Source organism: Bubalus bubalis, chromosome 12 (assembly GCF_019923935.1).
Source record: "Bubalus bubalis isolate 160015118507 breed Murrah chromosome 12, NDDB_SH_1, whole genome shotgun sequence".
Classification (NCBI taxonomy): Eukaryota; Metazoa; Chordata; class Mammalia; order Artiodactyla; family Bovidae; genus Bubalus; species Bubalus bubalis.
This window is the reverse complement of record NC_059168.1, coordinates 72370864-72393942: the sequence shown is the minus strand read 5'-3', so window position 1 is coordinate 72393942 and position 23079 is coordinate 72370864. Positions and strand designations below refer to the sequence as shown.

Below are 23079 nucleotides of genomic sequence, written 5' to 3'. Positions count from 1 at the left end.
AGTCAGAGACCTGTGCCCTCAGCCCACCCCTCCTTGACTGTGGCTTTAGACAAGTGATGTTACCTCTCCAGACTCTGGCTGCCTACAAGAGGGAGGTTCTTTGCTTCCTAAGTGTGTTCACCTCCCTTATGTGCTTGCAGATTGATTTTGTTCTTTCATGTTTCCCTTGGTTAAGAGCCCACCTGGCCTTATGTTGACTACATCCTTTGAAAATCTGAGGTCATCAGGGGGTTTCTCCTATAGCCATAAAAGTTTATAGATTGCCCTTCTTCAGTAAGAACTCTGTCCAAAAAAAAAATTTTTTTTTCATGTTTTAAAGAATTTTTATTGGAGTATAGTTGATGTAAAGTGTTGTATTAGGGACTTCTCTGGTGGTCCCGTGGTTAAGACTTCATGTTTCCACTGCAGCACTGCAGGAGGCATGGGTTCAATCCCTGGTCAGGACACTAAGATCCTGCATGGCACATTGTGCAACAAAAAATAAAAATAAAAAAGTGTTTTGTTTTTGCTGTATAGCAAAGGGAATCAGCTATACATATATCCACTCCTGTTTAGATAGACAGGTTAAAGGCCTCTGTAATGGCCTTTTCTTATAGGTCACTACAGAGTATTGAGTAGAGTTCACTGTGCCGTACAGTAGGTCCTTATTAGTTATCTGTTTTATATATGGTAGTGTGTATATGTCAATCCCAGCCTCCCAATTTATCCCTCCCTTCCCTATTCCCCCTAGTAACCATAAGTTTGTTTTCTACATCTGTCTTGTCTCTCTCTCTCTCTCTCTCTCTCTCTCTATATATATATATATATATATAGGATTTCTATCCCGTGATTCAAACTTTCATTGAGAACTGATGTGCTCCAAGAACAGGATCCATCAGAGAAAACCAGAGAGTCAGGTGTGTAAGGAAGGAGCTGGAGCCCAGCACAATGTTTCCTAGTGAAAAGCCTTTGAGGGCGGGGGCGGTGGGGCCAGGGAGAGCGGCTCAGCGCTCAGAGCTGTCAGCTCCTTTGGAACCCGTGTCGCAGAATGAGCAGGTGTCTCCCAGGCTGGGAGGAAAGGAAGAGGAAAGTCATTCTAGGAGCAAGGAACAGCTGGTGAAAGCACAGAAATGTGTTAAGTGTATAACCAGATGATGAATTCAAGAGCTGCAGGTGAGTAGATTGGTTTGCCGGCCATGAGTACAACACAGAGAGTGGTAAGAGACAAGGCCAGAGAGGGGCACAGGCCCCTGGGTAGTGCTGTACCTTTAGGCTTTGCTGAGCCACTAGAACTCCATCCTAGGATAGCAGGGTGCCAAAGGAGTGATGAAACCCTTTGGAAAGGGTTTGGAAAGATCACCTGGTTGTTATATGGAGACAGGTTTGACTAGCATCAGGAGGTACTAAAGGCAGAGACTGGTAAAACGCCCATTGGGGACTTCCCTGGTGGTCCAGATGCCATGCTTCCAATGCAGGGGATATCGAATCCAATCCCTAACCAGGGAACAAGTGTCCCACATGCCATGTGGTTCAGCCAAAAAATTAAACAATGACAACAAAAAACACTGGTTAATTAGGGTCTAAACTATAGAAGGGCTTCCCTGGTAACTCAGTGAAAAATCGGCCTGCAATGCAGGAGACCTGAGTTTGATACCTGGATCAGGAAGATCCTCTGGAGGAGGGCATGGCGACCCACTCCAGTATTCTTGCCTGGAGAATCCCACAGACAGAGGAGCCTGGCGGGCTACAGTCCATGGGATCTCAAAGAGTAGGACACAAGTGAGTGGCAACACTTTCAAACTAGAGGAATGGTGGAGAGGATGAAGATCGGAGACATTCAAAGAGTAGACTTACATTTTCGAGCCCTTGGCTGTTGGATGGTCTATTGTGTAAGCTGTCACCAAAGACTGGGTCTCCTGGACCAGGCTTCAGCCCACCCCCCATCACCAGTGGACCCACTGAGCATCCCCAAGCACAGCTCCAGCCAGCCAACTCAAGGAGATACTGCCTTAAAGGTCCATAGACCCACATCAACCTAGTCTGCCTATTGTTGAGAGTTAGTTGTTACTGTTTCAAGGTAGGCAGGAACTCTCACCCAAATTCTGGAACAGCCAAGGGAGACATCACCATGGGCATCACAAAATCAGAAGTCATCAGTACAAAATAGTGTTGGTCTGCTTTTATTTACAAAATAAATGTCAGAGGAGGAAAGGGCCACCAAAATTCGATGCAGAATATTATTCTCAGGTTCTGTTCCTCATTCTAAGGTAAAGACTTGGGTTCCATTGCCTCTTGATGCAGTGAGTAGAGTTCTTGACTGTGAATCCAGAGTTGCAGATCTGGCTCTAATTAGTGGCCTGAGAAGCCCCTTCCTCTCCAGGCATCAGCCTCCTTGTCCCACAGATAAAGGAAGTGAACCAGATATATTCACAGGCGTCTCTAGGAATCTATGGTCTTTGTTCCTACTGATGATCCAGAGATTCTTCCGTGCTGACCAGCAAGAGGCACCAGGGCCTGTGGTTGGGGCTCATGCATACATGCTAAGTTGCTTCAGTCATGTCTGACTCTCTGACCCCATGGACTGTAGCCCACCAAGCTCCTCTGTCCATGGGTTTTGCCAGGCAAGAATACTTTAGTAGATTGCCATGCCCTCCTTCAGGGGATCTTGCCGACCCTGGGATCAAACCCATGTCTCTTGAGTCTAACCCACAGTGGCAGGTGGGTTCCTTACCCACTTGGGGCTTTACCCACTACCTGGGGCTCATGGTCTATCTTAATACCCAAAGAAAAGGAGCCCATTTGGGCATGGAGTTCACTCATAATTCAGTCACCCACTGCCATTCAAAAAGGGTGATGCCTGGCCAGATGCCAGCCCCAGACCCACATATATACAAGGACTGGCCCTGACCTCTCCAGAAATCAGAATTCTTGTCCTTGGGCCAGCCTCCCATTCTCCCAGAAGTGCCAAATCCTACTCTGAGGATGATGGTCCTGGTGTCCATTCTGATCCTGACTTTGATGCTAGATGGGTCCCTTCACAATTAGGTAACTTGTTTGTCTTTCATACTTTTCATGTCTCTCTATGGTCAAGTGCAGTTTACAAATTATTGTTTTTCATGTGTGCAGAGAGCATATCCTAGGGGTCATTAACTTGCTGAGCTCACTGACCAGTATGTGGGTCTCCTGCCACCCCTGCTTAATTGTTTGGGGGTTTGTTGCTAAGAAAGCACTGCTTGGTCTTGTGGTTAAGTTAACCTGCTCTCTTGAGTAATCATTAACTTACAGGGGTCTCCCATATTCTACTTAAAATCCCCTAGTGTGATTAACTACTTACTTACCTATTTTCTACCTTATTTTCTGTTGTTACTCAGTCGCTCAGTAACTACTAGGGATGCAATGTTGTGCTAACATTTGTGCTCAGTCGCTCAACTGTATTCAACTCTTTGCAACCCTATGGACAGCAGCCCGCTCAGCTCCTCAGTCCATGGTATTTTCCAGGTAAGAATACTGGAGGGGGTTGACATTTCCTACTCCAGGAGATCTTCCAGACCCAGAGATCAAATCCGTGTCTCCTGCATCTTCTGCATTGGCAGGCAGTTTCTTTACCACTGAGCCACCTGGAAACCCACCTTATTTTCTACTTCTAATAAGGCAAAGAAGGCACTCGAGGTCTAAAGCAAAATGAGTGAAGATTTGCTTTGTCTGACTAACAGGTCTTGAGGACTAGTATAGTAGGACTTCTTGCCTCTGTGTCACTGAATAACAACCAGCCTTCTGTCATTTGACTATATCTCAGTGGGTTCAACCAAACATTTCTTTCCTTCCCCACCTCCCCTACCCTTTCCTTCCCCTCCTCCCATATCCTTCCTTTCTTTCTCTCCTTCCTTTCTTTCTTATTGTGGTAAAATATACACAACATAAAACTTACCACATTGGCCATTAGTTAAGAGTGGAGTTCAGTGGCATTAAGTACACTTACATTTGCTGTGCAGCCCTCACCCATCATTCATCTGCAGAACTTTTTCATTTTACCAAACGACAACTCTGTGCCCATTAAACAATAATTCTCCTTTCCTCCCTTCCCCCAGCCCCTAGCAACCACCATCCTACCTTTCTGTCTCTATGAATTTGACTATTCTAGGCTTCTCATATATGTGGCATCATACAATATTGGTCCTTTTGTGTTTGGTTTATTTCGTTTAACATAGTGCCTTCAAGATTCATCCATGTTGTAATATGTATACAAATTTCCTTGCTTTGGTAAGGCTGAATAATATTCCATTGTATGTGTATACCACATTTTATTTATTCATTCACTTAGACATTTTTGGCTATTGTGAATAACACTGCTATGAGCCTTATTGTACAAATACCTGTTCAAGCCTCTGCTCTTTTTTGGAATATATATGCAGAAGTGGAATTGCCAGGTCATATGGTCATTCTATGTTTAATTTTTTGATCCACCGCCATACTGTTTTCAACTGTGACGGCACCAATGTGCATCCCCACCAACCAGCAGTGAATAAGGGTTCTCTAAAATCACTGATTTTGTAACATTCTTCCTGATTACAGTACAGGTTACTATAGAACATCTAGAAAATGTAAAATAAACAAAAAAAGCATAAAACCCCCTTTATTCTAAAGATCTACTTCTACATTTGCCCTCAAGCATATTATCTCCCAACAGAAAGGGAAGGGATCGGATCGTTTCCCTTGGGATGATTCTATTGAAATGCTGGAGCATGTGATCCAAGAAAAGAGCTGAGGCCTGCCCTGCTTGATCTCATTGTCAGAGTCCCCATCCTGGCTATCCCACGACCCTAATCATTAATAGCGTTCAGGATGAGATAGTTGGATGGCATCACCGACTTAATGGACATGAGTTTGAGCAAGGTTCGGGAGTTGGTGATGGACAGGGAAGACTGGCGTGCTGCAGTCCATGGGGTCGCAGAGAGTCGGACATGACTGAGCAACTGAACTGAGTTAACGCTCATTTCTTTCTTTCTTCTTTTTTTTTTTTAACGCTCATTTCTGAGTCGCGTTCGTGGGGTGTTCAGGGTGATCCTAGTCTCAGGCGAGGCACAGAATAGTCACATTCTCCTTGGGCCTGTCTCCGAATCTTTAAAAGCCAATTTAGGATTAATAGAGCAAAACGTAAAATATTTGCGCAAAGTGACTCGTCTAGAGAAACGCGTTCCACACAGGTAACCGTCTACATGGTCAGAATGGAGCTTTCTTTTTCCGACCAAAAGCCACGGGACTACCTGGGTCTAATCCATCAAGCATGCGGGCCTCTCCAAGCGAGTGGAGGGCCGGAGTAGTTCCCGCCTCCTTTTTCTTCTTCAAGTCTCTATTGGCTGGTTCCTACCGTCAATCTGCCTCGTCCCTGCAGTCTCCTCCTATCACCGCCGCTGTTAGCCCCTCGGGCCTGTGCTCTCATTGGTCCTCCCCGCAGTCGCTCTATGCCAGGAGCGTTCCGAGACAGCCACTGGGAGTCGCTGGATTCGGTTTTTAAAAAACGCCGCCTCTGAATTGGCGGCGGTGCGGGCATTTCCAATAGCACCCAGCCGCCCGGCTCTCCCAGCCTCTGCCCCCGGACCCAGAAGATCTAGAAGGAGCCGCAGGGCTCCAGCCCTGCGCGCCCGCCATGGGCCCCCGCCGCCGGAAACGCAAGCCCGAAACACCAAGGAGGCGCCCCGCGAGCCCGGTTCCCGCCGCCCGCCGGCCGGCCCCGTCCTTAGGTAACCCGCCACGATCCCTTTTCCTCCGAGCCGGTCTGCCTGCAGCCTGTCTGTGAGGTGGGTACGGACCCAGTCCGCGTGCTCATTTCACAGACGAAAACCTGAGGCTTCTTGCTGATCTGGGATCGAGCCCATTCTCCCAATCCCGGTCCATTGGCCTTCCTCTACAGGGGGCAAAGCAGTTCTGTCCAGCATCTGTACGGAAGCAAGGTCCAAAACCCGGAGGGAACTGAGGAAAGCAGTTTCGAGGAGGAGAAAGGACTGGCTTAGACATTCTTGATGATACTAACAGCGTGAATTGACTGCTTACCATTAACTAGGCATTATGTTAAACTCTTTATACGAAGTTACTCAACTTTATATTGTGCCCATTTTACAAATGGGACAACTGAGGCTCAGACAGACCTACAAACTTGAGCAAGGTCACCCAGTCTGTTCACCCAGTCTGCGGGACGGACTGGGTGAAAAATCCCACAGGGATTTTTTTAAATCGGTGTTTGTGCTTTTTTCAGTCGCAAAAATTATTGGCTACTTTTGGTGACAACTTCACAAAAGTTTTGTGACAACAAGAGTTCTACTTTTAGAAGGTGCCTGTTTAGGTATTCCGGGGGGGAGGGGGGGATTTGATTTTTTTTTTTCCTTCAGTGAGTGGCTGTGTTGGGCCTTAACCAGAGTGCTGTAACTCAACCTGTTCTCTCACCTTGTCCTCTTCCAGAGGTATGTGTCTGGAAAGAAGACTGGTCTGTGGTCCTCAGTTTCTGTGCTGTGGTCTGGTGGATGGGAGACCTAACCATCAGCAACCTCTTTACTTGTCTCCTGCTCCATAGCTAAGAGCAGGGAGAAGAAAGTATTATCGGTTTTTTGTAGATGTTGCTATAGTGCATAGAATTTTTTTCTTTCCTAAGAAGGCAATGAATGGCACCCCACTCCAGTACTCTTGCCTGGAAAATCCCATGGATGGAGGAGCCTGGTAGGCTGCAGTCCATGGGGTCGCTAAGAGTCGGACACAACTGAGCGACTTCCCTTTCCCTTTTCACTTTCATACATTGGAGAAGGAAATGGCAACCCACTCCAGTATTCTTGCCTGGAGAATCCCAGGGATGGGGGAGCCTGGTGGGCTGCCGTCTATGGGGTCGCACAGAGTCGGACACGACTGAAGCGACTTAGCAGCAGCAAACATAAATAACCTTTGCAGCTAGTGAACTTGCTGAATTCTCTTGTGAATCCTAATAGTCTTTCAGTTGCTTTAATTGAAATTTTCAAGTGAGCTATTATATTATGTGCAAATAATGACTTTTGAATCGTTTTTTCATTTTTATACATTTTCTTTCTTATTTTATTGTTACGGAGGCCCTGAGACTAGTGTTGCCATGGGTGTTTTCCCCTCTTCCCAGTGACCCTTCAACTCATTCCAATCCGACTCCTCAAAACCATTACCCCTGTGTCTAGTGCCTTTGAACTACTCCTGTCAAGGTCACCAACTACTTTTGTGTTGCCAACTTTATTAGACATGCCTGTGTCCTTCTCTTACCCTGTCTTTCAGAAGCATTCGACACAGTGGGCCATTTCTTCCTCAAACCCTCCATCCCCCTGACTCCGTGGTACATACACTCTGTAATTTCTGCTCAGTGGTTAGTGCCTATGCCATCTCTTGAGCAAGTTGATGTTGGACTTCCGTGGTCTCCTTTTTCTTTCTTTCCCTTCCCCAGGGGGCTCATCCCTCCTTTTGACTCCAGTAGGACTCCACTCTGACAGCTCTCACATGTTTATCTCCAGCCTGGGTCTCACCTCTGACTCCACATACCTATGTCCAACTAGTGTGACTTTGGGGTATGTCACACTAGTTCAGTTCAGTAGCTCAGTTGTGTCCGACGCTTTGCAACCCCATGGACTGCAGCACACCAGGCTTCCCTGTCCATCACCAACTCCTGGAGCTTGCTTAAACTCATGTCTATAGAGTTGGTGATGCCATCCAACCATCTCATCCTCTGTCATCCCCTTCTCCTCTGGCCTTCAATCTTCCCCAGCATCAGGGTTTTTTCCAACGAGTCAGTTCTTCCCCAAACACATCTTAAAGCAAACTTTTGGTTACTCTCCTCCTGCCTCTTCATCCTCAGTTTCCCCCACTTCAGTAAATGGCACAACCTCCCACAGCCAAAAACCTGGAAGAGATTTTTCATCCTGTGCCCCATGTCCATCCAATCCAAATGTAAGTTCAGGTACTTCTACCACCACATCGTGTCCTAATTATACCACTTGTTGCCTTTTCTACTCCCACAAGCCTCATCGAAGCCCCCACCCTAAGCCGGCTATGACATCACTTCCACTCTTGTCCCTTTTCAGTACTTTCCTTACATAGGAGCAGGAGTGATCTTTAAATACAAGTATCGTCTCTCTGTCCTGCTTAAAGCTCTTCCATGGCTTCCCATTACGTTAGGATTAAGGTAATGCGTGAAAGAGTTAGCATTTAAATTAAGACCCTCAAAGGATCATCACTGAGGGTCAGTAGGACCCTGAAAGGATCGTTTATTCATTCATTTAACAAGTATTTATGTAGCACTGATCCACTGTTCTCCAGTTGCTGAAGATTACCGCAATGACTACAATAGACAAAAATCCCTGCTTTGGAGAGCCTGTTATCTACAGTCTACTATTTGGCTTCCTGGGTAGCGCTAGTGGTAAAGAATCTGCCTGCTAATGCAGGAGACGCCAGAGACAGGGGTTCGATCCCTGGGTTGGGAAAATCCCCCTGGAGGAGGGCGTGGCAACCCACTGCTGTATTCTTGCCTGGAGAATCCCATGGACAGAGGAGCCTGATGGGCTACAGTCCAGGGGGTTGCACTGTCAGACACGACCGAGCATGCACGTTTGGCAGTTTGATGGCCAGATTGCAGCACACCACCTATTTTCCACTGCCTTTTACTCTATGACTCTACTCTTTTTCTCAGGCACATCCTCCCGTCCACCTGCTCGCCGGAGACCTGGAATCCTGAAGGAGATCCGAACTCTTCAGAAGACCACACACCTGCTGTTAAGGAAGAACCCCTTCTGCCGCCTGGTGAGCTCCAGGGAGCCTCCCGCCAACCCCTGTGCAGCCTCCTTTCTTTAAATTTCCCGGGTGTTGGGGCCCTGTCATCTCTTGCCCAAATGGCAAGGGACCTCTTCTATAATCTGATCAGGGACACTTCAGCTCCTGAAAACTTGAGCCTGCCGAGGGCAACTTCTCATTCTTTATAGAGTTCGTTTCTAACCTCCACCACCTTTGAAACTGTGCTCTTTGATTTTGTAAAAGGAACTCTCTCATCCAACCACCCTCTCATCCCTTCTCCTGCCCTAATAGATTGTCTCCTCCTCTCCCCCCAACCATGACCAGGAGAGATGTGCCCATCTCTAACCTCCCTGGAGTTGACACCTAGTTAGGTGTTAGCTACTAGTTAGGTCCCAAGGTTAAGCACCAGGAAGGAAGAACAGAAGTGAAGATTCATGGAGGCTCACAGAGAGAGTCTGTCTTCTTTGAGTCTCCTTTTCCTCTCTACTCTTCCCCTTGCTCCCCATCCCCGCTCTTTCACAGGCAAGAGAAATATGTGTTCAGTTCACTCGTGGTGTGGACTTCAATTGGCAAGCCCAGGCCCTGTTGGCCCTACAAGAGGTAAGAAAGGGGCGGGGGCCAGTTGGGTGAGGGGTAAGAATGGGAGAAGGATGAGGCTGAATATCACCTCCTTGAAAAGAGCGATGGAACACCCCAAGTCTGGAGGCTGGATTCTGGTCTGGTAGTAGTGGAATTCCCTGGCAAAGTTCAGTCTTGTGCTGTAAACAATCTTTCCTGTAGTCCTTTGAGCCCTTAGAGGCTGAGTTTTTAGCAGGTCTCTCAACAAAAAGCAGCCCACATCCCCTGGTCATTGTCAGTCTTTCTGCTTCTCTTTGTGTCCGCAGGCGGCAGAAGCATTTCTAGTTCATCTCTTCGAGGATGCCTATCTCCTCTCCTTACACGCCGGCCGCGTCACGCTCTTCCCGAAGGATGTGCAGCTGGCCCGGAGGATCCGAGGCATTCAGGAAGGGCTTGGCTGAGCTCTGGCCACCCGCCCAAGTCTCTGTAAGCGTGTCCTGTTCACCAGAGAGTGAGCAGACCTTGTGGGGAGAGCACTCAACTTCCCACCGCCGGGGCGGGAATTTCTCTGAAAGAAGCTTCCTTCTCCATCCTGACTCCTTTGCTGCCTCGCCTCCCTTTTGTTCTCTAGGAAAGCTTTGACCTAGTTTTAACTTGAATGTTTGGGATTATGCGGCTCGTGTCCTTTTGTACAAATTTATTTTTCAGTTTTAAGTTTGACTTCCCTGTAGCTCAAATGGCAAAGACTCTGCCAGCCATACAGGAGTTCTGAGTTCAATCCCTGGGTCAGGAAGATCCTCTGGAGAAAGGAATGGCAATCCACTCCAGTATTCTTGCTTGGAGAACTCCATAGACAGAGAAGCCTGGAGGTCTACAATTCATGGGGTCACAAGGAGTCAGACACGACTGAGCAACTAACACACACTTATTTTTGAATTAAATAATGACCAGATAAACTGAATCTGACAGAGTTCATCCTCTCTGTTTTTCAAGGACCAGATGACCTTGTGGGATTCTTTTGGGTTTGATTTTTTTAATTGGAAAGTAATGGCTTTACAGTGTTGTGTTGGTTTCTCTGGTATAACAACACGAATCAGCCATAATTATATATATATATATATATATATATATATATATATATATATATATGTATCCCCTCCCTCTTGAGCCTTCCTCTCCTCTAGGTCATCAGAGAGCGCCAGGCTGGACTCCGAATGTTATATAGCAGCTTCTCCCTAGCTAGTTATCATTCACACATGATAGTGTATATATGATGACCTTGTTTTGATTGAAAGAAAGTTCTTATTTTTGAAAATGCCTTGTTAGTTAATATGATTCCTAAATTTCAGGGTTGTTACCAGAGCTTCTGCCTGTAGCCAGGACCAGATCCACGGAGTACAAGGTGTTGCCTGGACTTGCTCTCTTGAAGCAGAGCGTGCGAGTTGCTTTCGTCGTTAGTTGTTTTTTAGAAGAAGACTGCATGGCTTTCCTCTGTAACAGAGGCAATATATGAGAGAATCAACACATTCCAGAAATCCTGAGAATAATTTTCAGATGAAGAGACTCTAAGGTTGACTTCACTTTGCAAATTATTCATGTGACTGATGATTTGGAAGACATCAGATTTTCTAGGTTATGGGCAAAAAGGATATTTACTGATTATTTTAAATCTTCTTGTACCATTTAAATTTTTTTTACCATATATATATATATTTACTTTTATTTAAAACATGATGGAAAAAAATAAGAGAAAACCAGTCAGTTGCATGGAAGAGCCTGGTACATCCAGCGTACAAATCTCTGTCTTCAGATTGACTTCATCATTAATGGTGGAAGCAAGTTTGTATGTGGACTGTACCTGTCAACAGATTATATAGCTTTTCAAAAACTCAATTGGGATGAAAATAGAAAATTGTTAAGGTTTGATGTTCTGGCTCCTTCTGGTAAATTCCTGCCAAAATCATTCAGAAACTCCAACTTGTAGAATTTATTTTATTCTTTATTTGCAAATCATAGACAATGTATCATAATTTATACTTCAGAATTTTTCATTCCAGGATTTTAAAGAGCCTTTTCAATGTTTTTACAGGTATTTTTATAACTTCTTTGTGGAAAGAGAATAAAAATAATTCTTAATGAAAAAAATTTGAAGCAAAGTTACTGTTATACATAGATTATACTAGGTTCTTTGTGTGTTAGCATTAAATTCTTCATTTGGACACTTTGCCAACAACCACAATTTAAACAAGAGAACTGAGGGATGTATCTTTGCCTCCAGTGGAGTAGAGTATGAGCTGATAAAATCCTTGCCCTTCTCTTGTAACTGAAAGCAGTTTAAGAGACTTCCAGGGAAATAGGAAGTGCCATCCGAAGACAAAGACATTTAGATACTGTGTGTGATGAAAATGATTAGTGAGGGTGCATACTAATAACAATGCATCAGCCAACTGAATTCAAACTAAAGGGAAGGACCAAGTTCTGTTGTTTGATAAATTTTAACCCTTTGTAAAAACCTTTTCCTGTTCGACATCAACTCATTTTTATGTAAACATTGGAATAAAGCTTATCTATGAATACATTTAAAGTTCTTGTCAGGGTGTTATTAATCAGAAGATTATGCATGCATGCATGCAAAGTCACTTCAGTCATGTCCAACTCTGTGCGACCCCATAGACAGCAGCCCACCAGGCTCTGCTGTCCACAGGATTCTCTAGGCAAGAATACTGGAGTGGGTTGCCATTTCCTTCTCCATCAGGATTATACTCTTCCTCTAATTTTCTTAAAATTAACACTTCTCTGCTCTCCTAAAATTGTACTAACCAGGACCCCACTGCAACACATGGTCACATGTCGCATTCAAATGCCAGGCAGGATGTGCTCAGCACCACAGAGTAACATGTATAGTAACCATACAATAACCTGAGAATCTGATGTTACAATTTACTACCAACTTTGAGCTCTTACATAGCTGATGTTGGAGTTTTGTTTTTGTTTTCCCTACTTTCTGGGTGATTTCACCAACATCATTTTCTAACCTTTCCAGTGAGGTTTTTATTTATGCTTTCACATTTTTTAATATCCAAGAACTCTCTTCATTGCCGTGCTCAGGCTTATTTCGGTGGCTTCTCTTGTTGCAGAGCACAGGCTTTAGGCCCACGGGCTTCAGTAATTGTGACGCACAGGCTTAGTTGCTCTGTGGCATGTGGGATGGGATCTCCCCAGAGGAGAGACTGAACCCATGTCGCCTGCATTGGCAGGCGAATTCTTATCCACTGTACCACCAGGGAAATCCTAGTTCTAGAATTTTTGATTCTTCTCAAAATTGTTATGTCCCTTTTTATAATTTCTAGCTCCTTGTCGAAAATGTCAAGCTTGGCTTTTATATCCTTTAACACAGAAAGTAAGTTGCTTTGCAGACTATGTCTGTAACTCTCATAGACTCCCTATGAATCTGTTTCTATTTATGGCTTCTGTTGATTCTTGCTCATTTTTTTTTCTCTTTGGTGTTGATTACACACGATTGTATGCCTGACACATCTATATGGGGAAATAATTTGAGGCCTAGAATGGTATCTTCCTCTAGAGAGGATTGGATATTTTTTTTTTCTACAGGTGCCTAGAGGCAGTAAACATTCAGAACCACCTTCAGTTCAGATTTAGAGCCCAAGATTTTCTGAACCACCCAGATGATTCAAAGCCAAGGAGCTGTGTAGAAATCGCTTCTCGGGTGGTAGCAGGTGGGATTCAGGATGGGGGGGACACATGTATACCTGTGACTGATTCATGTTGATGTATGAAAAAACATTACAATACTCTATTAAAGTATTTATCTGCCAAGTGAAATTAATTTTAAAAAAATTGCTTCTCATTCACTTTATTCCCAAGGTACAGGCAGCCCTCCAAAGTCAATTTATCACTCTTACCTTAGCAGGCCTGTACTTCAGCCTTGTCTCCCTAGCTCCACAAGGTTACCAAAAGCATAGCTGATTCCTCAGCTACATCCCCACGGGAAAATGTTAGGCCTAATCTGCTATTAAACGCATCTCTAGATTTCCATCCTCTCTTCGATCTTGGATCAATAGTTTCTAATAATCTACCTTGTTAGCAGTTTAATGCTTTTAAGAGCAAAAATATATTTGTCCAACTTTTTCTTTGTCTTCAGTAGGAGAGTGGTCCAAAATGACTACTGGCATAAAGACCAGATAGACCAACGGAATAGGATGGGGGGCCTATAAGTAAACCCTTGAATATATGGTCAAATGATTTTTGACAAGGGTGCCAAAGCCATTAAATGGGGAAAAGAGGTTTTCCAACAAATGTTTCTGGAAAAACTGGATATCCCCATGCAAAGAATGAAGTTGAAACCTTACCCACCACCATACAGAAAAGTTGACTCAAAATGGGCCAAAAGCTTAAATATAAGAATGTCAATTACAAAACTCTCAGAAGAAAACAGGGGAAAAAAGGTTTTTTTTAAGACAAAAAACATTAAGAAAGAAAAAAAAATAGGGCAAATACTTCACAACATTGGATTTGGCAATAATTTCTTGGATATGACACCAAAGGTACAGGCAAAAGAAAAAAATGAACATATTTGATTATGAAAATTAAGGATTTTTGTGCAATCAATAGTGAAAAGGCAGAAGGAGCAAGTATTTGTTACATATATGCTAAGTCTCTTCAGTTGTGTCCGACTCTCCTTGACTATGGACTATAGCTCACCAGGCTCCTATCCATGAGATTCTCCAGGAAAGAATACTGGACTGGGTATATATATATATATATATATATATATATATATATATATAATGAGATAATGAGACAACACAGATTGAGAAAAATATTTGTAGATCATATCTGATAAAGAGATTAATACCAGAATATATAGAGAACTAAACAACAAAAACTTGATTCACAAATGAGAAAAGGACTTGAATAGAGGAATATGTTCCAACAAGAATGTTAGTTTTGTAATTCTAAATACTCAATAAAATATTTTCTCAAATTTTGTAATATGTTTTCCCAGTGGGGGAAAAAATTGGACTTCATCCTCAATGTTTATATCCCAGCTGATAATAGCTCTTTTCATTATTGGCTAAACTGTTTGATGAATATATAGAGTCAGTTCCAAATCCCCAACCTGTAGAAGATTCCAGGAAATGGCTCCCAGAGAAAATTAAATGTAGCTTGATCCAGGACAGAAACAGATGTGAATTTCAGAGTCTCTGAGTGACCTGTAGAGAATTGGCAGAGTGTCTCTCCCTGGGCATTTGCTAAGTTCTGATCGGTCCCCACTCCACCCCAGCCATGTGAGTCATTCTGGATACCCTCTCTGGTCTATCAACTTCAATGGAAGCAGGGTCCTCAGGGTAGAAGGCAGAGGGTCAGATACCAGATGCCAATGAAGACTGTAGAGAGAAAGGATTGACATTCAGTCCAAATAATACTAAACCCCTTTGCCTAACACATGTCTCTCCAAGCCTTGTTACTTTGACGTTTCCCCGGTTTACAGTTCACACACAGAGTCAGAACTCACTCTCCTCCCTTTCATCAGATCTCACTCATACACCTAGAGAATTGAAACCCCAACTCTGCTATTAATAATAGCATGACTTACCTGCAACTTTTTGATAGAAACAGCAGCAAAGAACAGGAGACAGCCATCAGATTGGACCCAGACGCCACCCCAAGGCTTAAGAGACAGCATAGTTAGCACACTTGAGATAAAATGAGTTTTTTTCAAGCCCTTTCATGGAATCAAGACTTACAGGTTTGGGAGTAATGGCAATAACCAGCCAGTTTTGAAAGTGAAAGAGGAGAGTGAAAAAGTTGCCTTAAAACTCAACATTCAGAAAACTAAGATCATGGCATCTGGTCCCATCACTTCATGGCAAATAGATGGGCAAACAGTAGAAACAGTGGCAGACTTTGTTTTTGGGGGCTCCAAAATCACAGACTTTATTTTTAGGGGGCTCCAAAATCAAAAGTGACTGCAGCCATGAAATTAAAAGACACTTGCTCCTTGGAAGAAAAGTTATGACCAACCTAGACAGCATATTGAAAAGCAGAGACATTACTTTGCCAACAAAGGTCCATCTAGTCAAAGCTATGGTTTTTCCCAGTAGTCATGTATGGATGTGAGAGTTTGACTATAAAGAAAGCTGAGCACTGAAGAATTGATGCTTTTGAACTGCGGTGTTGGAGAAGACTCTTGAGAGTCCCTTGGACTGCAAGGAGATCCAACCAGTCCATTCTAAAGGAAATCAGTCCTGAATATTCATTGGAAGGACTGATGCTGAAGCTGAAACTCCAATACTTTGGCCACCTGATGCGAAGAACTGACTCACTGGAAAAGCCCTGACGCTGGGAAAGATTGAAGGCAGGAGAAGGGGATGACAGAGGATGAGATGGTTGGATGGCATCACCGACTGGATGGACATGAGTTTGGGTGGACTCCGGGAGTTGGTGATGGACAGGGAGGCCTGGCATGCTGTAGTCCATGGGGTCTCAGAGTTGGACACAACTGAGTGACTGAACTGAACTGAACTTACACACACATATCCATGCCTGAATCTCCTCTCCAACAGCCACCTCCCCTCACCTCCCTGTTGTCTCTTTGGACTTCTCTACTGACGAGGAGCTCATCAATTCCCTAGGCAGCTTATTCCACACCCTGATACCTCTGACTCCAGAAAAGTCAGTAATTTCCTCCTACTATTTCCCAGTCCCCCTCCTGGGGCCCATATAGGTCGTACCTCACTCCTCCCTAGTGTGACAGGCTTTCCTGCAAGACGGCAGTCTTGTGACAGTTCAAAGTCACCACTGGACTGACCGTCATGACAATTAGATCAGACTCCAGCTCCTTGGCTTGGAGGCTATTTAAATTTGGTCTTGCTAGTAAATCATGGAGGAAAGAGAATTTCCAGACAAAGCCCCTCTCAGAGCACCTCTTCCTCTCCCAGGGGAGCCTGTTGACCCCAGGCCATTGTCAGTCACTCTTAGGGCTCCTGGGGGAGAAGGTGGGATGGAGGTATCGTGGGGGAGAGGGGGCTGGCTTCCCAGGACCACCCTGGACTTTCAAATTCTCTAAGGAGCCTTACATGCACCCATCTGTTCACAATCTACATCTAAAGCCAGGCTGCTTACAATCTGAAGGAAGAGGCGTGGCCTAGCTGAGGGGTGACGCCTTCACCCCTTGCTTGCCCTCCCATGTGAGCACCACCAGGCTCTGCCCACCATCAGTCTACCCCTGGTTCCTTTCTGTGCTGCAACTGAACCAGTAATTTTTTACAAAATTTTAAAAGTTGAATAGAAAAAGATACTCTGTAAACTACAAACCTGGTAGACTGAGTATAGAAAAGCACAATTCAACTAAAACTTACCAGGCACATTAATATACGAATGACAGTGAGGAGATGGTCTGGTATACAGATGTGGTGATCAGCAAGCCATATACGCTAACAGATGGTCCCTGGGACCAAGATCATGGCACACCAAACTCCAATGTTGGAGGAAAGTGGAGCAGCTACAGGGACTGACGACGGGTTTGCACCCACTAACCCAAGGGGTTAGTGGTAACCAAGCACCTCTCTTTCCCTCTTGGAGTCTGACAGATCAGGACAGGATGGACAGTCCTGTTTTGAGGACTCGTATGGGCCTGGGGCCCCACAGGGCTCTCTCCCTGGAGTCCCTCCCAGCCTCCCCATTCCACAGCCAAGGAAACGGAAGCCCAGAGATGGTAAGCGGAGAAACTCCCCTGACTCAAGTTGAGGGGACTTTGCAGGCATGAAGCGGGGGATGGTTCTTAATCCTGCCACAGAGATGGGGACAAATGACCAGCCAGGGAGACCACGGTGGGGACAGAAGGGACACAGAAGAGAGACACAGCATTAGATTGTGACAGCAGGCAGCTGAGTGACTCCTAGGATCTTTGCTCTCCCCAAACACATTCTTACCAAAAGCAGAGTCCAGCTCCTCTGGGGCCCTTGGGAGTGTTCCAGGCCCACCTTTCTATGAGGAGAGAAAGAGCTGAAGCACCAGTGACCACCAGAGTGAGGCACGACAGACGTGGCAGGATGTCAGGGACCCTTCCTGTCCCCCTTCCTCCCTGCTACCCCCGCCCTCACTGGTACAGGATTCTGACTTTGGAGACCCCTCTAAAATATCCCCTTGGCCCTCTATGGGCTGAATTGTATTCCCCCAAATTCCTTTGCTGAACTCCTAACCTCAAATGTAGTGTGCCTGTTCTTTGGGGAGGTAATTAAGGTAGAACAGGGTCAGCGGGGTGGGCCTGAATCCAGTGTGGCTGGACTTCTTATAAGAAGAGGAAGTTTGGACCCAGATGTATATAGAAGGAAGACCATGTGGAGAAACAGGGAGAAGATGGCCATCTGCAAGACGTGGAGAGAGACCTCAGAAGAAACAACCCCACTGGCACCTTGAACTTGGACCTTCAGCCTCTAGAAATGTGAGGAAATAAGTGTATGTTGTTGTTTAATCACCCCCCTCCACCCCTCTGCCGCTGCCTGTGGTACCTGTGTGTCAGCAAACGAATACAGCCCTCACCTACCATCTGGGTCTCACTGTTACACCGGCATCCACAGCATGACGGGCTGGTTCAACAGTGGAAGTGGGCACGGGGTCCATCACAGACAGTGGGTGTGTTGGGGGGATGGTGGGGAGAGGAGGTGAAACATCACAGCAGACCCAGGGCGTGGGCTGTTCAAGGCAGCAAGGCTGGGGTCCATGCAAGTGAATGGGCAGTAGAAGGAATGGGTCCCTGTGCGCTTGGGTGTGTGTGTGCATGCTCAGTCACTCAATCATGTCTGACTCTTTGCGACCCCATGTGCACCAGGCTCCTCCGTCCATGGAATATTCCAGGCAAGAATACTGGAGCAGGTTGCCATTTCCTACACCAGGGGATCTTCCCAACCCAGGGATCGAACCCACATCTCTTGTGTCTCCTGCATTGGCAGGTGGGTTCTTTACCACTGAGCCACCTGGGAGTCCCTGATGCGCTTGGGAGAGAGTCCCAGAAACCCTTGGACTTTTCCACTGGCACCTCTGGGGCAGAGGATGTTGATTCAGAAGGAAAACCGTAGAACTCACAGCTGGAAGAGAGCTCTGTAAGTCCCAGGCTCACCTCTGACCTCCTGGAAGGCAAGAACAGCAGGCCTCCAGCCCAGGGAGAAACCCAAAGGGAAAGCAACCCAATTAGATCATGACAAGTGTGCAGGCATTTAAATTAGAAAATGACTGTAAAAAGAGAGGCCAAACACATTGGTTAAGAACCTTCCTATCCTTTCACACGGCTGAGACACACGTGTTCTTCCTGACAACTCGGAGGGGGGTTGTTGCACACGAGATAATGAGATCACCAGAGTAGGAAGGAACCCAGGCCTGGCACAAACAGTCTGAAGCCCGACTCTGACAGTGACTCTGTGACCCAGGCAAGCTACTCATCCCCCGTTAGCCCCACTGCAGGCTCTGGCAGCGTCCACCACCCCATGAATGGCAGCAGTGGCTAGTGTCATCACGGTTCCATAGCAATGCGTTCAGGGAGGCTGAGTGGCCGTGTGGCGTCTTACACTCAAGTCACAGACTTGGACACCCTGGTACCCACCAAGGAGTCTTGGCCACATAAACAAGGTGTCGGCCTTAAAAATCACCTTCACAGCCCTATTTCAGGATGGTTACGTGAGAAAGGCTCAGAGGGTAGTGGCCTTGGGGGCTAGGACTTGGGTGGGGCTTAAGTGGTTTAAGCAACTCTGAAAGGTTGTCACTAGCTATTGAATAAAATTGGTCACCCTCAGTTCCCAAGCAGAGACACTAATGTACCATAACATCTCGAATTTATTTGGTGTCTTTCTGCCAAGAAGATCAAAGCACTTGAAAATAATTTCCTCTAAACTTTTCAGAGAAAGAAGCCAGTGGGGGAAAGAAACGTTTCACCTATGAGTTCTGTTTGACATCAATCTCTGAGACTTCATAATTCTATATGTTCTAACAAGAGACTTTTGCTCACCTCCTCAGTGGCATTCTGAGCAGTAAACAGGCGAGGCTGACCCCATTTTACAGATGGGTAAGTGGGGGCCCAGGGAGCCTAAACTGCCTTTCCTAAGTGAGGACTTTCCCATCGTGCACTGCTGCACACTGGAACCTCCACACACTGTCATGTTTGCCAGTTTCTCCTTCCAGGGACTCCCCTAAATTCTTCCTGTATTCTCAAAGCCTTCTCCTCTCTCTTTGTCCCAGGACTCACCTTCTTCGATCCTCTGCACCTCTGCCTCGCTTTTGCATTCAGCTTCTTGCTCTTCACATGGCTGTGTCTTTGAAGCTGGAAAAACCTTTCCCCAAACCCTGCTGCCGCTCCTCTTAGCCCTGCTGGCCCTTCCTCTCCCTGACAAGTTTCCCCTGGACTGTGGACAGTGGTTGCTTCTGTCTTTTCACCCCATACTCTTGAGCCCACAGGCAAACTTTCACTTCACTCTTTGCATTGCAGCTGCTCACAGGCACCATTCTCAGTCTCCTGAGTCATAATAGCCACCAAACACTGAGGGGCCTACTGCTGCAGGCACTGTGTCATCTATCCTTAAATGACCTTGAGAGACGGATAATGTTAGCCCAGGCTACTGACTTGGTAATGCAAACATTCAGCCTATAGCAGAGTAGACATTCAGAGCAGCCCCCATACTTCTATAGCTTTTACTTTCAGGAACCCCACTAAAGTTCTCATGGTGAAAACCGGAGAAAATTCCCCTTGTGTTTCCGGCAGGGGATGGGAAAAGTAACTACGTTGAAATAAGCCTAGAGGGTTATTCATAATAAGGGCCTTCCAGGGGAAACTCCACCAGAGCCTTATCTTACTTGAGAAAAGGGCAAATATCTAGCTCTGGTCCCCTGTAGACTTCCTGTCTCATGTAAGGAAAGAGAGGAAAAAAGCTTGAGAATTGTTTCTGCAAGTCATAACCCAGGAACTCAGTCCTGCTAAAAAAAGAAAAAAAGTGAATGAGATTTAATCATAGGATGACAGAACACTTACCAACACATTTCCACCACATCAACAGGCCCCGGGACAATAATAGCAGATCACAACTGAAAAAGCTGCAAGTCACAAAATCTATTTAAGAAAGTGTTTCTAGGGAAATCCAAAGATAACAGGGGAGGACAATAAACAAAGAAATTAGAGGAAACAATCTTTGGCGCCCGTAATGATTATTCAACACAGCCCAGCTTCTACACAGATGAACACAAAGCCTTGTACTGAAAGCTTAACTACCTCAGTTTCTCTCTTTCTCTTTTTTAAAAGATTTATTTATTTATGACTGTGCAGGGTCTTCATTGCTGCATGTGGGCTTTCTCCAGTTGTGGTAAGCGGGGGCTACTCATAGCAGCGCACAGGCTTCTCATTGTAGTGGTTTCTCTTGTGGAGCACGGGTTCTAGGCATGTGGACATCAGTATTTTTGGTGCATGGGCTCAGTAGTCGTGGATCACAGGCTCTAGAGCACTGGCTACTTCAGTAGTCATGGTGTATGGGTTTAGTTGTCCCACGACATATGGGATCTTCCCGAGCCAGGGGTTGAACCCGTATCTCCTGCATTGGCAGACAGTTTCCTTACCACTGAGCCACCAAGGAAGCCCTACCTCAGTTTCTCCTGTCAATGCATCGTGTCTGGCTTTCAACAAATATGGTAGATATTAATCCAAATATATCAAGAGTCACTTTAAGTGTGAATGTTCTAAGGATACCAATTAAAAGACAAAAATTGTCAAAGTGAGCCAAAAAAAAAAAAAAGACCCGACCACGTGCTGTCTACAAGAAACTCACTTTAAGTATAAAGACATAGACAGATTAAAGGTAAAAAGATAGAAAAAGATACACCATGGTAACACTAATCAAAGTAAAATTGAAGTGACCATGTTAATCTTAGACAGACTTCTGAACAGAAAAATTATCAGAGATAAAGAGATTCATTACATACTGATAAAGGGGTCAAGTTTTTTTTTTAATGTAACAAGATATGACAAATAATTGTAACAAATACACTACACTAATGTAAAATTTTAATAATAAGGAAAATTCTGTGGTGTGTGTTTATGTGTTACATGTCTTGGAAGATATATGGAAACTGTTCTATCTGCTTAATTTTTCTGTACCTCTAAAACTGCTGTAAAAAACAAAGTTTACTAATTTTTAAAAGGTAATATATGTTGATTTTTTTAACTCGGAAGAATTGGAAAAATAGAAAACTAAAATTCTGAAAACTTTATCATCCAAAGACAACTGATATTGACCATTTGATAAAGAGCTACCAGACTTCTTTGTGTAATCTTTTACTAATAGAAATTTCTTTATATCTATATTATACCCTGTACCTTCGTCTGTCTTCTATTATAGCTGTCTGTCTCTTCCACAAGGTCTTAAGTTCTCCAAGGGTAAGAACCACAACTTAATTTTCATATTTCACATGGTTCTTGCTATAAAATCTGGAACATAGTAGGACTTCAACAAGTTTTTATTCAGTTCAGTTCAGTTCAGTTGCTCAGTCATGTCCGACTCTTTGCAACCCCATGAACTGCAGCATGCCAGGCCTCCCTGTCCATCACCAACTCCCGGAGTCTACCCAAACCCATGTCCATCCAGTCGGTGATGCCATCCAACCATCTCATCCTCTGTCGTCCCCTTCTCCTCCTGCCCTCAATCTTTCCCAGTATCAGGGTCTTTTCAAATGAGTCAGCTCTTCACAACAGGTGGCCAAAGTACTGGAGTTTCAGCTTCAACATCAGTCCTTACAATGAACACCCAGGACCGATCTCCTTTAGGATGGACTGGTTGGATCTCCTTGCAGTCCAAGGGACTCTCAAGAGTCTTCTCCAACACCGCAGTTCAAAAGCATCAATTCTTCAGCGCTCAGCCTTCTTTATAGTCCAACTTTCACATCCATACATGACCATTGGAAAAACCATAGCCTTGACTATACGGACCTTTGTTGGCAAAGTAATGTCTCTGCTTTTGAATATGCTTTCTAGGTTGGTCATGACTTTCCTTCCAAGGAGTAAGCGTCTTTTAATTTCATGGCTGCAATCACCATCTGCAGTGATTTTGGAGCCCAGAAAAATAAAGTCAGCCACTGTGTCCACTGTTTTCCCATCTGTTTGCCATGAAGTGTTGGGACTGGATGCCATGATCTTAGTTTTCTGAATGTTGAGCTTTAAGCCAACTTTTTCACTCTCCACTTTCACTTTCATCAAGAGGCTCTTTAGTTCTTCCTCACTTTCTGCCATAAGGGTGGTGTCATCTGTATATCTGAGGTTATTGATATTTCTCCCGGCAATCTTGATTCCAGCTTGTGCTTCCTCCAGCCCAGCATTTCTCATGATGTACTCTGCATATAAGTTAAATAATCAGGGTGACAATATACAGCCCTGACATACTCCTTTTCCTATTTGGAACCAGTCTGTTGTTCCATGTCCAGTTCTAACTGTTGCTTCCTGACCTGCATACAAATTTCTCAAGAGGCAGGTCAGGTGGTCTGGTATTTCCATCTCTTTCAGAATTTTCCACAGTTTATTGTGATCCACAATGTAATAGAAAAGAATCTTCTCCAGATCAAATCTATACTTTCTGGGGAAAAAATTTACAGAATGATTAAGAAAAAAAAAAAATATATATATATATATAATGAGAAACTCTTATTTTAGACACATTGAGATAGATAGAGATGGGCTGGAGACCTTAACACAACAGAACC

General features: G+C 44.8%; 1 protein-coding gene across 2 annotated transcripts; it reads left to right on the top strand.

The window, feature by feature from the left end:
* The first annotated feature begins 5483 nt into the window (after positions 1-5483).
* On the top strand, positions 5484-11911 carry CENPA (centromere protein A). 2 transcript variants are annotated; one of them, XR_326444.4, is made up of 5 exons: positions 5484-5720; positions 8669-8778; positions 9292-9369; positions 9654-9838; positions 10677-11911. XR_326444.4 is itself a non-coding variant. In XM_006046213.4 (5 exons), the coding sequence occupies exons 1-4, from the start codon at positions 5627-5629 to the stop codon at positions 9786-9788; spliced, it is 417 nt and encodes a 138-aa protein (XP_006046275.1). In that variant the 5' UTR covers positions 5489-5626; the 3' UTR covers positions 9789-9813; positions 10677-11911. The 2 variants fall into 2 exon arrangements, 1 of the variants encoding a protein (XP_006046275.1); XM_006046213.4 differs by having other exon boundaries at positions 5489-5720; positions 9654-9813.
* The last annotated feature ends 11168 nt before the right edge of the window (positions 11912-23079 follow it).